This window comes from Phacochoerus africanus, chromosome 3, assembly GCF_016906955.1.
Source record: "Phacochoerus africanus isolate WHEZ1 chromosome 3, ROS_Pafr_v1, whole genome shotgun sequence".
NCBI classification, from domain to species: domain Eukaryota; kingdom Metazoa; phylum Chordata; class Mammalia; order Artiodactyla; family Suidae; genus Phacochoerus; species Phacochoerus africanus.
This window is the reverse complement of record NC_062546.1, coordinates 188,943,634-188,964,248: the sequence shown is the minus strand read 5'-3', so window position 1 is coordinate 188,964,248 and position 20,615 is coordinate 188,943,634. Positions and strand designations below refer to the sequence as shown.

Here is a 20,615-nt window from a genome sequence, read left to right as displayed (position 1 = left end):
TGCATGGGCTGTGGTCACCCCAGACGTCAGTTAGAAGATTAACACAATAGAAACTTATTTCCTGCTCAAGTCACATCCCGCTGGTGGTGATGGGGGGAGGGTTGGTGGGGAGCTTCCAAGATGGATGCAGAAGACTGGGTTAGAGAGGATGGAGTGTCCCAACTGAGCTATTTATAGGATAGGTCTGGAAGGGGAGCAACCACTTCAACCCACATGCCACTGCCCAGAAGCCCGTCACATGAACCATCCTACTTGTGAACCATCCTAGGAAATGTAGTGCCTGTGTTACCACCTCCATCCCAGAAACAATTATTTGTGGGAGGGGAGCTCACGCCTTTAGCCGGTTAGCACAGAAAGCAATTCCATAAAAACCAATTCCGGGGCTTTAGACTTCCATATTCAAACACTGAACGTGAAGTGAGAACATCATCACAACCCATTATTTAAAATGCAAGTACTCGTTCTCTATAGAGAATTTGCCTGAGGTCATCTGCCACCCATTTCTCTGGAGAGATAAGAGTCTGAGTTAAACACTGTATAAACTCTGGCTCCTGGATCACTAAGTTAAAGCACCATTAATGTCACCAAACCATATTCTAACCACTACTGGAATTACAGGTCTGTTATACACTTGGGAAATGTCACTGTACCCTGCTTTATTTTATCATATTTGTTTAAAAGAGACAGTGTATGTACGGACCTTGGAAATCACTTTATGGGATACAAATGCATCCATCACACATTTATTTTAAGTATAAGCTTAATTGATATTAACATTTCTATGTTTAAATATAAATGAACGTCATTTAATTCCGAGTATTCTAAAGGTTTTAATTGAGAATTTTGCTCCCTGTCTTTTTTTGTTGAATAGGAAAATAATTCTATATCAATTTTGTCTATCTGTTTTTTGTTGTTGTCGTAATTTGTTTGTTTTAAAGACAATTTCACTTCTTTTTTTTGTTTTTGCTTTTTTTTTTTTAGTCTTTTTGCCATTTCTTGGGCCACTACCACTACATACGGAGGTTCCCAGGCTAAGGGTCGAATCGGAGCTGTAGCTGCAGACCTACGCCAGAGCCACAGCAACTCGGGATCGGAGCCGCGTCTGCGACCTACACCTCAGCTCACGGCAACGCCGGATCCTTAACCCACTGAGCAAGGCTAGGGATCGAACCTGCAACCTCATGGTTCCTAGTCGGATTCATTAACCACTGAGCCATGACAGGAACTCCCAATTTCACTTCTTGACTGTGAGAAAACACGCCTAGGTAGTTATTAATGATACAGTAGCTATGATCTGTGGGTGGCAGAGCTGAATTCTTACATCAGTGATATATCCAGGGAAGGTGGATGGGATTTGAGTCTTTTAGTGAGTTTTTACCTAACTACTAGCAGAGGGTTAACCCAACTGATTGATTGAATGCAGTGCAAAGGAGATCATGTGTCTAGGAAAGCACTCAGCACTGTTGAGTAATATAAGAGTAAAAAAGTAAAATTTGCTCAGTGGTGTTTGGTGTCATAGGTAGTGCAAAGCTCAGAGGAGGAATCCTTTCCTTCTTTAGGTGGGATGTGGAAGATAGCAATTAATACTAGCACCCGAGTTCTTCGCATCTTCTGTGATGGCAAAACCCTTAATCACAAGGATATCATTAGTGCTCTGAAGCATTTAATTTTGATGCTTGACAGCATTTTAAAATGCACAAACCTTTGGTAAAGAGCAAATCAGAGCTGTAGCATTGAAATGAGAAAGAAAGAGGAGCAAAACCACCTTAAGCTCCAAGTTAATTCAGTTTAAATATGTGCTTTGCATTAAGTGGAGATATGTATAAACGGTGGGTTTATTTTTCCTATCAGGAAAAGACCTCCTAAGTAAACATCACCTCTTTAAACTCAGATCCTGGAGAGGGAAGTGAAACCCTGCTGTGGTTAAGAAGTCGTCTTCCCTCCAAAGGGTGGGTGTTGGGAACCTCTGGCCTCTTGGCTGTAGGCTTCTTGAGGTCCATAAGGGCTGTTTTCACTCTTCCTTGTCCACAGCCTGGAGCCCTTTTGTTGCATCTGTTTATTTCCTGCCTTCCTCCTTCCTTCCTTTTAATCTGAACCAATAGTGAAAAGCAGTGGGTTTGTTTTAGCTATTTTCTCCGCCCAAGGTCCCCTAAATTCTTCTTAATTCAATGCTTGTGATGCAGGACCCCCCCAAACAGTTTTACAGCCCACAAGTGAAGGACTAGAATGACTCCTTCCTCCCTTTTTTCTCCCCACGTCTCTTTTTTCTTCTCCATCCTATTTGGGTGTCACAAGGACCAAACTGCTGCAGTAAAATGACTTGGAGGTGTTTGGTGGCAAGTCATTGAGGAAGTGAATAAAAGAAAATTGCAGCATTCACATCAGTGGGGAGCGAGAACTGCTGAGCTTTGAACCAAAGAAAGTTAAATTTACCATTTTCCTAAAAAGAGCCACCTCTCTTTGACATCAAAGCACCTCCTGTAATTCTTCATCAGGAGATGCCCTGCTGTGAGAGAATCGTAATAGAGCCCTGAATCTGTGCTGTTTCTGTTTATCAAAAACATACACAGAGATAAAACCCACCTGTGTCTCCCGGATGCGCTGTGGTCTGCTCTCAAACCCAGTGTAATTACAGGTACAGTGCCAATGAGCATTCCATGTAGGAAGCATGCTCAGTTTCTCAGGGGTATGTGGAGTTTTGAATACTGAATTATTTGATGGGGAGAGGTTATCTTGGCTTCCTAATGGAAAGCTCAGATCATTCAATCACTGAGCTCTGATGAAAGTTTCCTTTTATCCCATTGTGGATTTTGCTCCATATTTATTTATTTGTTTGTTTATTTTTTATTTTTGCCACACTTGTGGCATATGGAAGTTCCCAGGCCAGGGATGAATCCAACCTATAACTGCGACCAATGCCTTAGCCCTCTACTCCACAGCGGGAACTCCTCCATCTGTGTGTGTGTGTGTCTGACTGTCTGTCTGTATTTTGTCTTTTTTTGGGCCGCACCTGTGGCATATGGAGGTTCCCAGGCTAAGGGTCAAATTGGAGCTGTAGCCACCGACCTATGCCAGAGCCACAGCAATGCGGGATCCAAGCTGAGTCTGCGACCTACACCACAGCTCATGGCAACGCCGGATCCTTAACCCACTGAGCAAAACCAGGAATCGAACCTGCATCCTCATGGATGCTAGCTGGGTTCATTAACCACTGAGCCATGATGGGAACTCTGAACTCCTCCATCTTTAAAAAAATGACATTTTCCTGCCATTTTACTTGTTTCTAGTGGGTGTATGTGGAATGACATGTTTCATCTTGCTACCTCTACCTTGATTGCAGAGGGCTCTCTAATACTCGGACAGTGATGGCCTTTCCGTGGGATTTCAGGGATGTACGAAGTAATTAGGGCTTCCCCTGGCAGTGACTTTGCTTACACTAGTGTGTCTTTGGAGATAACTCTGGTCTTGTAAAACTAGGGGTCTGCTTGGGGCCCTTCCTGGCTTTAGGGTTCTAACCGGAAAGGAACCTCAACACCACTAACCTTGTGGTTAGGAAGTCCAGAAAACTATTTGCACATGCCCTCCAGATACAGAGGAGAAATACAGAACAGCTTGTCAACACCCTCATCAAGGGAAAGAGCACTTTCTCCAAATGTTGGCTGTAACAGGTGCAGCCAAAACTAGTTTTAATGGCAACTTACTTTTGAATGACATTTTACAGCCCATGTGTTCAAAAAATTTCGTAAGCATCACAACCCCTGAGGGACTCCATTTAAAATTAGAATTGTCATTTGCTTCACTACCTAATTGTCAATATCTTAGTTAACCTTAATAGCAAAATGAAATCCACAAAAGGTCATCTGAAACAGGTGCGGGTTGTTTTAGGCATGACTTACTGCTGATACTTTATATTTAGAAAATATATTGCTGGCTGCAAAGGTTTTCTTTTTTTTGAGATCTGTTTCAACACTTAGTTCACTTTTATTCATTCAGCAAATTCATTGAGTACCTACTATATGCCAGACAAGAGCTTGAATAGCGCACATATAAAAGTCCTTGTGCTTATAGAGTGTACATTCTTCTTCTCTTTTTTTTTTTTTTTTTCTTTTTATGGCTACACCTGCAGCATATGGAAGTTCCTGGGCCAGGGGTCAAATCAGAGCTGCAGCCTACGCCATAGTCACAGCAACACTGGATTCCAGTCTCACCTGCAACTTATGCCGCAGCTTGTCGTAACACTGCATCTTTAACCCACTGTGCTGAGCAAGGCCAGGGATCAAACCTGCATCCTCACAGAGACAAACATTGGGTCCTTAACTCACTGGACTCACTGAGCCACAGTGAGAACTCCCAGGGTATACATTCCAATAGCTTATGTGCTTGAATCTGGAAGGAAGGGGGATAAATGGGAGAACTAATTTCAGAGGAAACTGAAATTTAAGTGCCTTGTCCAAGACGGCAGCTAGTAAATTTCAAACCTGGAATTTTATCCAAAATCCTTTTTTAAATTCACTGATTTTACCCACCAAATGAGTAAAATGAAGAATACTTCGTATGGGTCAGGATATTTTTTCATCTTTACCTCATTTCATTTGTCCTAGGTGAGTCCTCCGCCCTTGGAGAACCAAGGTGCTAGTGATTTCCTGAACTTTCCAGTCACTTTTGCAGCCCTGCAGCTCTCCTCAGCCATCCTTTCCCCTTTCTGCCTCTCGTTTGCCCCCACCAATCAATCATGACCATATATCCCCAACCTTTCTCCACTTGCTCCCATCATTCTTTCTGTAATCCACCTTGCATTCCTCCACTTTTTGATTTCTTATCCCAGCTACTGTCTATTTAGTCAGTGGGTAAGTTTTTTTTTTTTTTTTAACATAAATGTATATTTAGCTCTGCTTTAGATTATTAAGTTCCTCCAGAAAAGGCTTAAAGGACATTTGTAGAATGATTGAACAATGATTGAATGGATGTGTCAGCATGATTTGTAAGTAAAAAAAAAGAGGGTATGGAGGCCCTGTTTTGGATTAAAAACTTCTGAAATCCCCTTGGGAGTCATAGGAAAATGCGGGCTCAGATACCATCATCTCAGGACGGGAAAATGGACGTCTATAAGTCATTGAAAATCCTGCTTCAAAAATTTGAAAATGAGGGACTTAATTGAAATAAATCACAAAGCTTGAAAACCTCTCCTTTAGTAGTTCTTGCCTTTGTGATGTTTGCATCCCTCTGTCATCATTCTCCAGCCACGCTATTGTCAGCTAGCACGACCAGCTCTTCCTGTTGTGTGTTATGTCAAATTTCTAGCCATTAAAGGAAGCCTGCTTATGTCCAGGGACACAGAACTTCCCTTAAAGCAAACATCTCTCTTATGAAGGAAGTCTGTGGGTAGGGAAGAATGCCTTTCAATCTAAGATGTGCCTTTTTCTTTTAATGAGCGTGCGTACATCCACCCTCAGCTTCCTCCCTCGGCTTCTCCTCTCACTCTTCCGCAGGTATAACCGCGTGTCTGCAGACACAGTATAAGACAAAGCACCCACTTTTTCCCCCTGTTGCCATTAGAAAACTTGGATAAGGAGGTTAGCAGGAACTGTTTCTCAAGTTCTAGGAAATGGGCTCTTGGAGTTGATACTAAAGAGTGTCTTCTCTGTAAGGGTATTAAAAATGTGTCCATCTTTTTTTTTTTTTTTTTTCCAGTTCAGTGGCTAAAGGATAAGGTGGTACTTAATTGGATACCAAAGATTGTATTTGATTCAGCTTCATTTGCTCTGTTCCATCTTTGCCTTGTTCCTTGGTGCTTAAGTTTGTGGTTAATGGATGAGTCAGTACTGAGGAAAAGCCAAGTCTAGATAAGGTTTGGGAATGTCAGCACAAGGAGACCACTTTTTCTCTGTTTGGTCTTTTTATATTGACTGCAATTCCCAGTATGATTAGAAACCTTCATTTGAACTAAGGCATTGATTTGTCTAATCTCCTATTAAGCCATGTATTGGGAGTGTTCAATCTGTTATTTTATTAGTCTTTTATCTCTTCTTCTAATTCTGTTAGCGAAAGGCAAAGCCCTGAGGTATTAGGACTCAGGAGCCAAAACATTTGTAAATTGAGTAGGGTTTGCCAGTGTTTACCAAAGTGTGGGAACAAACCATTGGTGGCATCAGAGATGATTTCAGGGAAGACCAGACCGAAGGTTGATAATGAATTGCCGTGTGTGAAATTAGTTCCTTTTCAATTCCCTCTCAGTTCTTCTGATTTCTCCAAGGTCAGAATCTTAAACTGGTGTAAGGATTATCCTTAATGCATCTTTAACACTGGCTAATCTCTTTTGGGGGGCAAAGCATGGAGAGGCAAGAGCATCTACCTATCCTTCTTTGTTCCACCGTTTTTAAACATTTTATAGAAATATAATTGATTTACAATGTTGTGATAATTTCTGCTCTGCAACAGAATGGTCCAATTACACGTATACACACTTCCATTCTTTTTCAGATTCCTTTGCCACGTAAATTATCACAGAACACTGGGTAGAGTTCTCTGTGCTCTACAGCAGGTCCCCATTGGCCAATCAATCCATATACCACAGTGTGCATATGACAATACCAAACCCCCAGTCCATCTCTCCTCCCCACCACCTGTCCCGTTTAGTAACCATAAGTTTGTTTTCAAAGGCTGGGAGCCTGTTTCTATTTTGCAATAAATTCATTTATATCCTTTTTATAGATTCCACATATGAGTGATATGATCCGATGTTTGTTTTTCACTGTCTAACTTCACTTAGTGTGATAATCTCTAGGTCCATCCAAGTTGCTGCAAATGGCATTATTCCATTTTTTTTTTATGGCTGAGTAATATTCTTTACATTGTATTAATTACAATATTATATAATTTTGATTTGCATACTATTTTTATATTGATGGTCTCCTGCCATTTCATTTCAAGTAATCACAGTCGTTGGCTGCTTCCTCTCAGAAAGTAAAGTGTTTCAATTTAAGAAAAATATTACTTAAATCATAATACACTTTGCAGAGGGATACGACAGCAAATTACATGGGTGGCACGAGAAGACCGATGCTTGGGGACTGCTGGGGTAGGACAGTGAATGAGAAATGCCATTGCTAAATGCCTCGCCTGGAGAAATGAGCCTCAGGCACAGGAGGCAAGGAGATGGATTGCAGAGGTAGAGTTGGCGTCTATACTGGAAAGCAGGGCGCGAGAGGCAAGGGGAGAACCCTCACGTGGCTTATAGTATGGAGGACATCCAGGTTACCTCTTCTATCCAAAGCAGCAGTGTGGCAAAGCCCAGCTTTTTCCCAAACTGGTCTTCTTCTGGCCAGAGAAGTTAAGAAGCTCTCCTCCCAGGGAGGGCTATTCTCTATATTCACTACAATTCACTACAACGCTGTTGCCTCTGTTAGGTGTGATGCTCAGTCTCACTGGCTTATGCGTTGCTTTTGTCACCATGGCCCAATTAAAAAAAAAAAAAATGCTCTTCTGAAAAGCAGCTGCTCAGAAAGAATTCAGACTTCACATCCACACAACATCATACTTTTTGTAAATTTAAACGATGCTTTCTCCTTTCCTCCTCCATCTCAATTTCTTCCATTTTGACAACAGCTGAGTCAGCAGACACTGCGGGTTTATTTTCACATTTGCGCCTATGAGTTTCCCAAGGAGGGCTGCGTGGGAATATTCTACTGGTTAATAGCCTTGTATTGTTCAGGGCCTGCCTGAGATTTCGGGAGCACTCCAGAGGAGTTTATATTCCCAGTGCACGGCCGCAAGAGTGCTGCGGCTCCTACTCCTGAAATGGAAATCAGGTTCATTTTCCACAGGCGGCAGTTTAGGGATAACCCAGCCAGAAAGAAACCATCTTTGTTAATCAGTGCGCCCCCTCCAAGGGCAACCAGGCAATTCTTTCCCGAGAAATCTGCAGATTATCCGAATCTGACCCAGAACATTTCTGAGCGAAAGTTCATTTTCTCACTTTAAGATTTTCCTCCCTCCTGCTTTCCTTCTAACAGCCTTGCTTTTCTATTTCATTTCCCAATCCTGAACATCAGAGTTGAAAAAGCCCCTTTTTCTGGAGTGGATGCTGAAGGGCTGTGTTAGGCAGTATATTTATTACCTGGAGTGAAGTGGCTTTTCACAGCCAGGCAACCTTCCTAGCCTCCTTGCAGCCTCCGTGTTTAAGAAAGTCACTCCTTGGAGTTCCCTTTGTGGCACAGTGGTTAACGAATCCGACTAGGAACCATGAGGTTGCGGGTTTGATCCCTGGCCTTGCCATGAGCTGTGGTGTAGTTTGCAGATGCAGGGATCCCGCGTTGCTGTGGCTCTGGCGTAGGCCGGCGACTACAGCTCCGATTAGACCCTGAGCCTGGGAACCTCCATATGCTGTGGGAGTGGCAAAAAAAAAAAAAAAAAAGAAAGAAAGAAAGTCACTCCTTGCATGCACTGGACAATGGCTCTGTGTCAGCCAGTAAAGAAAGAGAGAGAAAGTGTGTGTGTGTGTGTGTGTGTGTGTGTGTGTGTGTGTGTGTGTGTGTTGGGGGAGGGGGCCTTAATACAGCTAATGAGCACATTTCCGGTTTTCATTTTCTGCAGATGTTCAGTGGCTTCCATATGTCTGCTGCATGTGGCTCTGTTCATTCCGTTTGGTTTTACTAACCTTGGGGTTGCCTTTGAAGGAGGGCATGTGTATCCACTGTATCTTTCACTGGTGTTTATGCCTGAGATCCAATCTGGAATAGTTTTGGGAGTGGGGGTAGAGGAAGAAGGGCAGAGACAAAGAGGGAAGAGTGTGTGTGTGTGTGTGTGTGTGTGTGTGTGTGTGTGTGTGTGTGTGAGAAAGAGAGACCATGTTCAGGTAGCCCAGCAGAGATTCCAGGCTGTCAGTTGCCCCCTAACCCTACTTCCCAGAGGCACCCTCTCCTGGATTGGCTGCAGCAGGAAGAGCCCCTGTGTGACTGATGTGTCTGGTTGCTTCCCATGCCATCAGCTGACCTGTCAGCTGGGTTTGAAGCTAGCCCCATTCCATTTCCAAGGGTGATGTATTTTACTTTTTTTCCCCTCTGAGTTAGTGTTTGGCAGGTGTGTGTGTGTGTGTGTGTGTGTGTGTGTGTGTGTGTGTGTTGGGGAAGAGGATGTCCCAGCACTGCTCTGGTGTTCCCCGGTGGCCAATTCCTGATCTTTGTCTTCCTGTATATTCACAATTTGAGGACAAATAAAAATACACATTTAGTATAGGATGGCCCCTAATCTCGGGTTCTGCAGACCAGCTTTATCAGATAAGATGACAGATTTCGTGACTATTCCCTCTTCTCCCTGGAGATGGCCCATTGGCGCCAGTGTCCCACACAGCAGAGCTTGATAACAGCTGGCTGGAGAGGTGACCACCACAGTGGAGAAGCAAGGGTTAGAAAGCCTGGGTTTATAAATCTCAAATACGTTTCTCCTTCTCAGCCCTGAGAACACATCCAGTGGATGATGGCTTGTGTGTCTTTCTTGGTGGAAAGAAGAAGGTTTGTTTGCTCCCCAGCCAGCAAAAGCAGTATTTCAACTCTTGTAAAATAGTTGCAAAACGCCGTATATGTCCAGAGAGGCCAGCGTGGCTTTGGCTTTCTTTGTGTCCTTCATTATTTGCATGGTTGTGTTCAGACTAGAAACTCTTACAGTAATTAAGCAATACTTTTATTTATATTGGAAAGTGTGTAAATTGTTTGCCTTCCGGCATTCCCTACAGTGCCCTTAGAAGAGTCGCACAGCTTCTTGCTTGTATAAAATTAAAGACCAGTAAGAGGATGTACCTAATACTCTGGAGGTAGGGTGAGGTGCCGTTTCTCTGAGCCTAAAAGGAGATTTTCCAAAGGCTTTCGTGGCTTGCAAATAATAAAAAGCAGATAGCATTCGCTCTACCTACACCTTTTTCTGAAGCATGGCTGAGTAGGTCTGTGGACTTCCCAGACTTCACTTCAGCGACTGTCTTTCTAAGACAAACCATTTACTGTGTGTGTGTGTGTGTGTGTGTGTGTGTGTGTGTGTGTGACAGAGAGAGAGAGAGAGAGAACTATAAAATGGTATGATTTTTGTACCGGGGAAGAGAACTGGGATCTGGAGGAAGACAGGACAGTCCTTCACAGTTTTCAAAAATCCTAAGATGATCTGATTGGCTGGTACCATCAAGTGTGTCCCTGTCTAAAGTAAAATGTCTGGAGCTCCCTTTGTGGCTCAGCAGAAATGAATCCGACTAGTATCCGTGAAGATGTGGGTTCAATCCCTGGCCTTGCTCAATGGGTTAAGGATCCAGCATTGCCAAGAGCTGCCGTGTAGGTCTCAGATGAGGTTTGGATCCCATGTGGCTGTGGCTGTGGCTGTGGCTGGCAGCTGCAGCTCCAATTCAACCCCTAGCCTGGGAACTTCCATATGCTGTAGGTAAGACTCTTAAAAAAAGCAAATAAATAAATAAGGTCAAATATCTTTTTGTTTCCCAATAGCACCCTCCTCCATTGCTTTGGTCCAGGCTAAAGAAGTTACAAGATACAGCGTGGCCCTGGCTTGGCTGGAACCTGATCGGCCCAATGGTGTGATCTTGGAATATGAAGTCAAATATTATGAGAAGGTATTACACGAATGATTAAGGTTCTTCTCCTTTCTCCCCTGCCCCACGCCCCTCCTTCCTCTCTCCCCTCTTTCCTTCTCTCCTTTCTCTCCAGTTTTCAGCCAATTTTAAATCCTGGAATACTAGTGAGTCTCAACGCCAAATGCATTTAGCTTGCCAATCAAATCCAATTATGAATTTTATCTTAAAAAAGAGAAAAATACATCATAGTCTATTATAACTATATTTTTTCTTGCTAGTAATGAGAATCAAGATAGCTACGAAGGTCTAATCTATAAACCTTCTATCAGGGAGAATGACTCATAAAAGTTGAAATAATGATCTGTTTAAGTAGATCACTGCTATTCAGAATCAAGGTGTGGATTTTGATGACTTTTAATAGAAAATCAGGGAAAGAAAATTACATTCCTCAGCCTCTTAAAGTTATAGAAAGACATTATTTTTACAAATAACTTGTCTCTCTTAAAGGATAGAATTCTGAAGAGAGCTATTTGCATTCAATGTTGTCTAGAAAATGAACAATTGTCTTCTCTTTCTTTTTAAAGATAATCATTTATTGGCTTCCTTATTAAAAGCAGAACAGGGAAAGGATTTTTCTTTTTCATTGAAATCAGATTACAACATTTTTGACAATTTCTAGCTAAAAAATAGAAAAAAAAAAAAAGGAACTGTCTTACAGTAGTTATGTAGTTATTTCTGTTAAATTGCTAGTTGTGGAGTGAGAAAAGCCACCAACCATCATCTAATATTCTTTTCAGAGAAGATGATGGGTGAAGATCCGGACATGGTCCGTGTCAATAGTGATCATATGCTCATTTCTTTCAACACCTAAGTAACATTAGTACTTCTAACATTGAAGCGAAGGTAGAGTTTAGAGTTTATCAGTCTCCATTTACTTTTAACCTCTGAGTGGACGGGCCTGGTTGCTTTAATGTCGTATCTGGAGTAAGCGGAGGATTTATTTTGCCACCTTCCTTACTTGTATCCCCTCATAATGTAGGATCAGAACGAACGAAGCTATCGAATCGTCAGGACAGCTGCCAGGAACACAGATATCAAAGGCCTGAACCCTCTGACGTCCTATGTTTTCCATGTCCGAGCGAGGACAGCAGCTGGCTATGGAGACTTCAGCGAGCCCCTGGAGGTCACAACTAACACAGGTAAGGAGTTCTGAGGTTCTTTTTTCAACCCAGGGCAAATCTCTTTACGGTGAAACCTAAGAAGCTATACCACATTTTTGGTTAGGCAAACATTTTTATCACAAAGGATTTGGCTTGAAATAAGATAGCCAATGTCTATAACCCCTCATGTTGTTTAGAGAACTTTTTTTATAATAGTATCTGATCTGTTGTTTCATATAATTCTGTTTTCCTCCTAATGTAATTGTAATGTATACATGTAAGGATAACCTGACCCCCTTGCTGTACAGTGGGAAAATAAAAAAATTATTAAAAAAAAAATTTTCAGAAAAAAAAGAAAAATAAATAAATAAATAGTGTCAAAAACCATGCCAAAAATAAATAAATAAAATAAAATAATTCTGTTTTTCTCCTATTTTGAGCTTTCCGTAAACCCTGAAAAATGGGGTTGCCCAACTGACTAATTGAAAGTTGCGTAACTATCTTACATTAAGCTAGGAGCTTTCTCCCTAGGAAGATTAAAGAAGGCACCCATTGTGTTGTTATTGTTTTCTCCTGTTTATTTATAGGAATCTGTTTAAATCAAGTCAGGTCAGGTGTTTGTTTGTTTGTTTGTTTTGCCACTCTAGACAACCACATCAGTCTTTCAACACTGTGAGTTGGACCAACTGGATGACTGGATCAAAATGTTAACAGAGAACCTACCTATGCATAAGCAATTTACACAAGACATCTCCCCTCCTTAATTAACAAACCCAAATAGAGCCTACTGGATAAGGAGATGGTAGGGCAGAATTTTGTACCTCAGTTCCAAAAAGCAATTTTATTCACACATGATTAAATAAGAACTTTTTTTAAAAGGGGGAAGTACTCTAGAATTAAATCTGAAGGGGTTCGATAGCCTTTGAGAGTATCCCGGATGGCTTCAAGGAGGAAGTGGCTGTTGAGCCCGGCAAAAATGGACAGTGTTGTTTGTTTGTTTGTTTGTTTGTTTGATTAGTAGGCAGAGTGCAGGGTGCTGTGGGGGGGAATCATTCACAACTGCTTGTTCTTTTTGAAATTTCCAGAAGTCTTTCTCACTGCGGAATTTATCAGGAACTTAAGTAAGAATTTGGACTGAGCATAGAAAGGAAAAGAAGCAAAAAAGCGCCCAGTGGAAATGTTTACCATAGGATTTATGAGCCTTCTTCACCTAATTATCAAAAGAATGCCTTTGTCTCCTTAAGGCGATCTTAGAAAACGCTGTCGTGTGAATACTTAATAAGGAGCAAAATAGGCTGTGAGCATTTCAGATGGTTTCAGAGAGTTGAAACTTGGGTGACAGTTAGAAGTTCTAGCTCTTAGGACTCTGCCCGAGGTGACGCTGTGTAACTGTCTTTGCCAGTGCCTTCCCGGATCATTGGAGATGGGGCCAACTCCACCGTCCTGCTGGTCTCCGTCTCAGGCAGCGTTGTGCTGGTGGTCATTCTCATCGCTGCTTTTGTCATCAGCAGGAGGTAAGCACTTAAGTCACTCACTGCCCCCACCCCTTCCCAGTGGCTTTCGATTAGCATCAGAGGGACAGCATTTGCATCGCAAGCTCTGTCCTCTCTGCTTTGATCTCCGTATACCCCCTAAGAGAGCTGCCTAACCCTGTGGTGGCAGCCCTCACAGCTAAGTGCCCTGCAAAGACCAAGTCATTCCAGGAAACTAAGCCTAAGAGCCGGGCCAGTGGGAGCTTCTAGATAACCTCAGCTGTAAGGCCTTACATTTAGACCTCACTTCAACCTGGACTTAATGCCAAAGGCCAAAAAAAGCCGTATAAAACTTGGACCTCAAAGTTGAGCTCCGCCTTTTGTGAGCTGTGTTACTTCACCTCTTTGAGACTTCGTTTCCTTTTGGTAAAATAGGGATGATAAAATATCTGCCTTTGGGGGTTCTCCTTGTGGCCAAGCGGAAATGAACCTGGCTACTATCCAGGAGGATGAGATTCCACCCCTGGCCTCAGTCAGTGGGTTAAGGACCTAGCATTGCCATGAGCTATGGTGTAGGTCACAGAGCCGGCTGGGATTCAACCCCTAGCCGGAGAACTTCATATGCCACCAGTGTGGCCTTAAAAAGCCAAAAAAAAAGAAAAGATCTGCCTCTAGGAATAACTGATAAGAGTTTGGATTGGCAAAGTAGATAACCTGGCACACAGTAGGTGCTTCAACGTGATCTTGGTGACGAAGCAGGAAGTAGGCACTATGCTCACCCTTCCCTTCGGAGAGGCCATCAGCCTTTCTGGAGACTCTCTTTTGAGCACTTTGTGAGAATGACACAGTTCTTGGAAATGAACCATGATAGTTACTTATTCTATGAGTTTGCCATCAAATTTGATACTTGAAAAACAATCTAGACAAGAGAATAGAAATAGCTTGACAGCATATTCTTTTGACCCAGTTTTTCTTACTGTCCTTCATTCCACCTTCTGTTAACACTGCCTGGAGCCTCCAGAGGAATGAGGGTCTGGGCGGGGGGGCGCTGTTGCTCATCTTGAGTATCTGCCCCTATCTAGGCCTTCTTGTCTCCCTTATGGGAATCTTCCCCTTCTCAGACCTTCTCCCCACATACCATCGACTGTTTTACAAGGTGGCACTTTTTTTTTGTTTTTCCTCAATCTGGTTGATTTGTGTGTTGGGGGGCTGCATCATGTGGAATTTCCTGGGCCAGGGATCAAACTGGAGCCACAACAGTGACCCAAGTCACTGCAGTGATAATGCCAGTTCCTTAACCCGTTGTGCCACAAAAGAACTCCATGGGTGTTTTTTTTTTTTTTTTTAATTGAAGTATAGTTATTTACAGTGTGTTGATTTCTGCTCTACAGCGAAGCTATTTGGGTACACACACACACATAAAATGTGTGTGTATATCCTTTTTATATTATTCTTTTCTGTTACGGCTTATCACAGGATACTGAATATCGTTCCCTATGTTATACGAGAGGACCTTGTTGTTTATGCATTTGCATCTGTAACCCCAAACTCCTGATCAACCCTCCTCCCCTTTGACAACCACAAGCCCATTTCTGTTTTGTAGATCGGTTTGTGTAATATTTTAGATTCCACATATAGGTGATATCATATGGTATCCAGGCTTTTAAGAAAAAAGCAGAAATTGGGGATGTTGAAGTGATCCTTTTAAATATAGATATTTGCATGTCATGGAAGAGGAAATTGATCCTCAGAAAGGTGTAGGACTTGTCCAGGGTCATTATATTGTTTTGGGGGTACGGATGCGCCTGGTCCCCCAGACGCCATGCCTGTCTCTCGGGCCACTGTCTGTGGCCCTGTCTCTCTCCACCTCTCCCATGCGTGATCTGGCCGATGTCACGACGTAGCCTCTGGCTCTTCCCACTGGCTTGGGCAAATGACCATGATTTTCTCTTACTCTGGTACATTGTAAGGGTGAGGACCATTAGTTTGCCTGGATGGTTTCAGTTGTCCCCTGTATTGATTAATGTCGTGTCTCTCCGCTCCCTCTCCAAAGTGTCCTGGCATAGACATCAGTCACGACTTTGCCCACACAGAGAGGAACAACTCCTTAGTGCGTGTAGGCGCCCGTATTTGTCATCCTGTTAGTTCTTTTTGGTGCCACGTCTGTTTGATTAGAGCAGTGAATTTCATCCTGAAGAAGTTAAATCCACTACAAACACTCACCTCTCTTGGTGTAATACACACATACAGACATGCATCTAGATGTGCCCACTGCATCCTACATAACAATATACCTCAGGCTTCAGAAACTTCAGCTTGCCCTGAGCAGAATCGGTGACTCCCAGAGTTCTTGCCTTCCCCGGCTTTTGATTTGAGAAGTCGATTAAAATGGACCTCTTTCTTGTTCGTTGCCATTTGACTTTATGTCTGTACACACACCAGGCTCAAACCCATGGAACTACCGGTATTAGTCAACATCCATCTGAAAGTGGGGAGGATTGAGCGGGTGAAGCGTATATAGAAATTACATGGGCTTTTGTTTTTCATTATCACGTATTTCTGCGTTTGAAATTTTTACCGTATATATAAACCAACTTTTGTCATTAGAAAACCAAGATGTTTAGAAGTCTAAAAATAGAAAACAAAATTATGATTACCTTCACCTCAAAAAAAAAGATTTAACTGAGATCCCGCACCCGAGGATGCTGAGGACCATAAGAGAGAACCTTGTTTACAGAAAATGGGTCTCATCGTGATCCTCAATCAAGATGTGGTTGAAAGCATTCTCTCCTTGCAGTCTGGCTTTCCTTTAGCTCTACCTTTTGCTTGTTTGTTTTTTGCATTTTAAGTTGCCCTAAATACAGCAGTGGGATAGAAGTAATTAAAAATAAGCCACCTCATTATAAGTTTTTTTTTCAGATATTGTTCTTTGACAAAAAAAAAAAAGAGAAGCACATGAAAATGTAATGCAGGTAGACAAGTTTATTAAAAGCTGTAGCTATAGAAAATAACCTCATAAGCTTGATGACTTAATTTCCTTTCTGCTTTTATTGATCACTTTATTATTTAAGGCAGGATTGATCGGATTTCCAATTATGAGTCCCCACCTTAGAGAATTGAGCCTGTCAAGTTACCCAGCGATGATTCCTGTCCCTTCTCCCCCATTTAAAAAAAAAAAAAAAAAAAGTCACTACCCAAGGCTGATAAACACTGCTTGGTGATTGGTCCTCAATGGATCACTTTTTAGAAAATGAAATGTCAACCTCTTGGCCTCCTATTGATTCTTCTTTAGTGTCGGACATAAAGCTGTCATGGAAAGGCTGCCTGGAGCCAGGTAGCTGACAGGCTTTGCCACGGCTGATGCACACTCAGCTGATTCTTCTCCGTGTGCAGGCCGTGTGCACTGCGGGTGCTTAAATGGGACAGAAACAGGTGAGGAGAGAGGAAACAGGGAGTGCAGACAAAAGTCCGGTCCATGCATTTAGTGAGAGCACAAATGAAAGATGGTAAATGGTACCCCTGCCATCACCTTGCCAGGCTGCAGCCAGCATCTAGGAAAGCAATGGATGAAACACGTTAGCCCAGAAAATGATGCAGCTGCTTTTTCTCTCTCAGAGCCAGGAATAGCTGACAGCAGAATGCAGGGTGCTGAACACAGACCCCTTATAGGGTGAGTTCCCACACTGCTGACGATGTCAGATTTTTTTTTTTTTAAGAGGTAGATGCACAGAGAGCCACACACAGAGGAAAGTTTCAGCCCTTCCGATTACCTCCAAGAAAAATCTGTGTGGTGCTAATTTGTCATTTAAGAACAAGGAAATGGCTTCAAGCTCACAGCTAGTATCTTGCTAGATTTTCTTTTTCATTTTTGAAAGTTTCATTGATTTATGATATTGTGATAATTTCTGCAGTACAACATAGTGATTCAGTTATACATATACACACATCCGTTCTTCTTAAGATTATTTTCCCATTAGGTTATTACAGAATATTGGGTATTGGTCCCTGTGCTATACAGCAGGTCCCTACTGAGCATCCATTCCATACACATAGAATTTTTTTTTTTTTTAGTACCAGTTGTTTTCTTTGTTTCCTTATATTTACTTTATACAGAGAAGCCTGAGCACTAGGCAAATCAGAGTTATCTCTAATTTTCCCAATAAGAAATTCCACTCTTTTATTTTGGCCAACTTGAAAGTGTAAACACTGGGGGGGGGTTCCTCAGGGCAAGAATCAAACTTCTAAGTTTACACATTTCATTATATACTTAAACTGGCATACGGAACACCTTGACTTAGATACCGCATGTGTTTATACCACCCACATTACATTGAGGAAATTAACTTACATTTTTCTGAGCATCTGTGATTAGTGTCTTCCTCATTACTTGTCACTTAAGTTATAATTTAAGGATTCTGTCGGCTTTTCAGAGCACATAATTGTACCTGCCATCTGCGTTGTTTAGGTGCAGCCCTCCTTATATTTCTGTGATGTTGTCCCTAGAAATCTCCCAGACTCCATATGCACATTCTCTTGGGAACATGATGCCATTTCCTTAAACTCCTGTAGGTAAACAATTGGGATCCTCCGTGTGTAACCACATGATTGCTTTTAACAGTGATTTTTGAAAGGACTGTTAACAGTGACATCATAAAATGCAACGAGAAGGTCACAACCTTAGGACTAATGATACCCATGATGGATGGTGTTACATTCCTTTGACAGCAGCCCCCCGCCCCCTCACTTTTATATTAATGATTTCATCAGTTTACCTCCAGATGCATCCGGTATAGTCTTAATTCAGGTTGCTTTAAGCTTACGTGTCTTCCCCAGATAGTATTTTATTTTATTTTATTTTGTCTTTTTTTTTGTCTTTTTGCCATTTCTTGGGCTGCTCTTGCGGTATGTGGAGGTTCCCAGGCTAGGGGTCGAATCGGAGCTGCAGCCGGCAGCCTACGCCAGAGCCACAGCAAAGCAGGATCTGAGCCGCGTCTGCGACCTACACCACAGCTCACGGCAACGCCAGATCATTAACCCACTGAGGAAGGGCAGGGATCGAACCCGCAACCTCATGGTTCCTAGTCGGATTCGCCAACCACTGCGCCACGATGGGAACTCCGTATTTTATTGTTCATTATGGGTGAGAAATACTTTTAAGAAGTCTAGAACGCGAGATGAATCTCTCTTTGCTAAAGGACAGTTGGGTGATCAGAGACAAGTGTTGCCTGATAACCAACCATAGGTGGCTTTTATACTGGCCTTCTGTTGTTTGCCGACGCTGCTGGTTTTCCATTTATGTTAGGGTTATAGAATATCCCTTTTCCTTGAATGAAAGAGAAAGGAGGGAATGGATTTTAAGAAAAAAGTGAAATGGCTATGGCAGAATATGTGAAGGAGGTGCACAGATGGCTCAGGTTAGAAAGCTACTGGCATCTTACATGTTGGGTACTTAAAGCCTGGAGAAGAGATCGAACCGTTAACTATATGAAGGTCCCACAGCTAATTAGTTGCCTGATCAGGACAGGAGTCCTTCTTTCCTGACTTTCTCTACTGGCATAGATCATTTTAATGTCTTTTGAACTGGAAAAAAAAAAAATTTGACCTATGTCAAGAGTTAATGTTGACCGTTGTAACGAACCAAAATTTCAGGAGTCTCTTCCGTTATGTTGGTACCATTTGTGACCCCTGATTTAATGTGCAATGTCACACATGCTATAAAGTCAGACTTTGCAAGTTGGTTTGTCTTCTTTTGAAGGTTAAGATTTTCCACTTTGGAGCTGAAGCTGTTCCCATAATGCAGAAAATGGTTACCATTCAGTGTATATCTATCTTCCCCGGGGTCCTAATTGGAATATTATGATCACATAAGAGTGAATACACTTAAATGGTAGCCTAAATTGGCTCTGATGAAGCCATGTAAATTCATACAATCAGGGGGCAGATGGTGCCGCAGGAACATTTCTAAACAACTTGTGTGCAATTGTGCGGTTCAGTTCCACCCATTTCCAAAGGTTGCTCATGAGGAGTATGTAGCCATCATTTGGTGCGAGTACAGCGACCGCTTAAGGAAGGGGAAAAAGAAGGATGGCTTCGATGAATCTTCATGGATGCTGCCGTTAAATGCTGGAAAGGGTCCTCCTGGAGCTGTGCTTCTTAATATATTGCTTTATCTTCTTTAATCCGCACTTTAGCTGAATAAAGTACTTACCTTTTGCTAATTAGTTTTGGAACAGTGAAGCGCATCCATCACATCCATCCACTTGATCAGGGAAGTCAGTGGTTTCATAAAAGTGGGGTTTATGCCGGGCCCCTGCCATGCTTCTCTCCACTATTTTGTTTGTTTTATGGGCTAGTCAAGGTTCTGGGAGGGCACTAGGGGCTCCTGCTGAGCCTCAGCATTGTCTGTTAATACCCTGATCCTGCCTCCTTGGGCTTAAGTCACAAGCTTTCAAAGTTTCCCCTGCAGTGGAGGCTCTTTTCTCCAACTCCTGCAGTTGAAAAGTTCCGTATTTCCTTCTGGAGCATTCACTCACAAACCACTCCCCTCCTTTCCTTTTTTTAATCAGCTTGCCCACGTCTCGACAATTAGAAAATCTCCCACAAAGCCTTCCTCCTGTCATTCAGGTGATCTGCCTCGGATGTCATTTTAGACTTAACACTCTTTTTTAGGCTGTGTGGTTTCCTGACCCAATAATCAGCTTCCATGACTTTCTCTCTGCTGGACAATAAGGGACATATTGTCCTATCCTGAGTCAAAGGGGGAAGGGTTGTCAGGTGACAAAGGTAGAGCCGGACTCAGGCCTTTTTCGTTTTCAAGGTATTATTAAGTAGCTAATAGGCTGCAATTAGCCTCTGCCCAGTAATCCTTGTGCTTCTTTGTCAGCATTTCCCTGGACTCTACCGGGGTCTTCTCCTCCCAGCTACAGTCCAAGGAAAAATGTTTCTTTACAAATACACCTTCTCCTCTAATTTACTTCCTCCTTCTACATTGAGAAGTCTGAGGCAGGGGATGGGCGTGTCAGCCGTGTAATTAATGACCCCTGCCATTTTGCCTTTCCCCTGGCTTGGCACATGTTTAATGAATACGCTGATGTGAGACGGATAAGGGCACTCCAGGCCCCTTGAGGCCACTTCTGTCTTTTGGTATCTACCAGTTTTTGACGAACTCACCGGCAATTTAAGTTCATACAAAAACTGCTCCTCTCTATGCATTTTTTTTCTTTCTTCTTTAAAGGAAAGAATTCACATCAGTAGTCGAGATCTAAAGTGGTTTAAAAGATAGACTTGTAATTTTAGATAATGCTTTTAGGAGCTCTGATAAGATACAGTCTCTCAGGCTGGCAAGACCCTATCACACCCTTGGGACCTAGCCACGCGTTTCCCTGACATAAAGTGCTGTTTTCATAGTCCCTGACC

At 42.5% G+C, this 20,615-nt stretch overlaps 1 protein-coding gene across 2 annotated transcripts in view; it reads left to right on the top strand.

Annotated features, from left to right (window-relative positions):
• The window catches only part of EPHA4 (EPH receptor A4), a 150,404-nt gene that overhangs the window by 102,784 nt on the left and 27,005 nt on the right, over positions 1–20,615 (top strand). For both annotated transcript variants that reach the window (XM_047773621.1, XM_047773622.1), the window contains exons 6-8: positions 10,482–10,606; positions 11,607–11,766; positions 13,130–13,241. In XM_047773621.1, the coding sequence (XP_047629577.1) occupies positions 10,482–10,606; positions 11,607–11,766; positions 13,130–13,241 (397 nt within the window). The remainder of the gene's footprint in view (positions 1–10,481; positions 10,607–11,606; positions 11,767–13,129; positions 13,242–20,615) is intronic.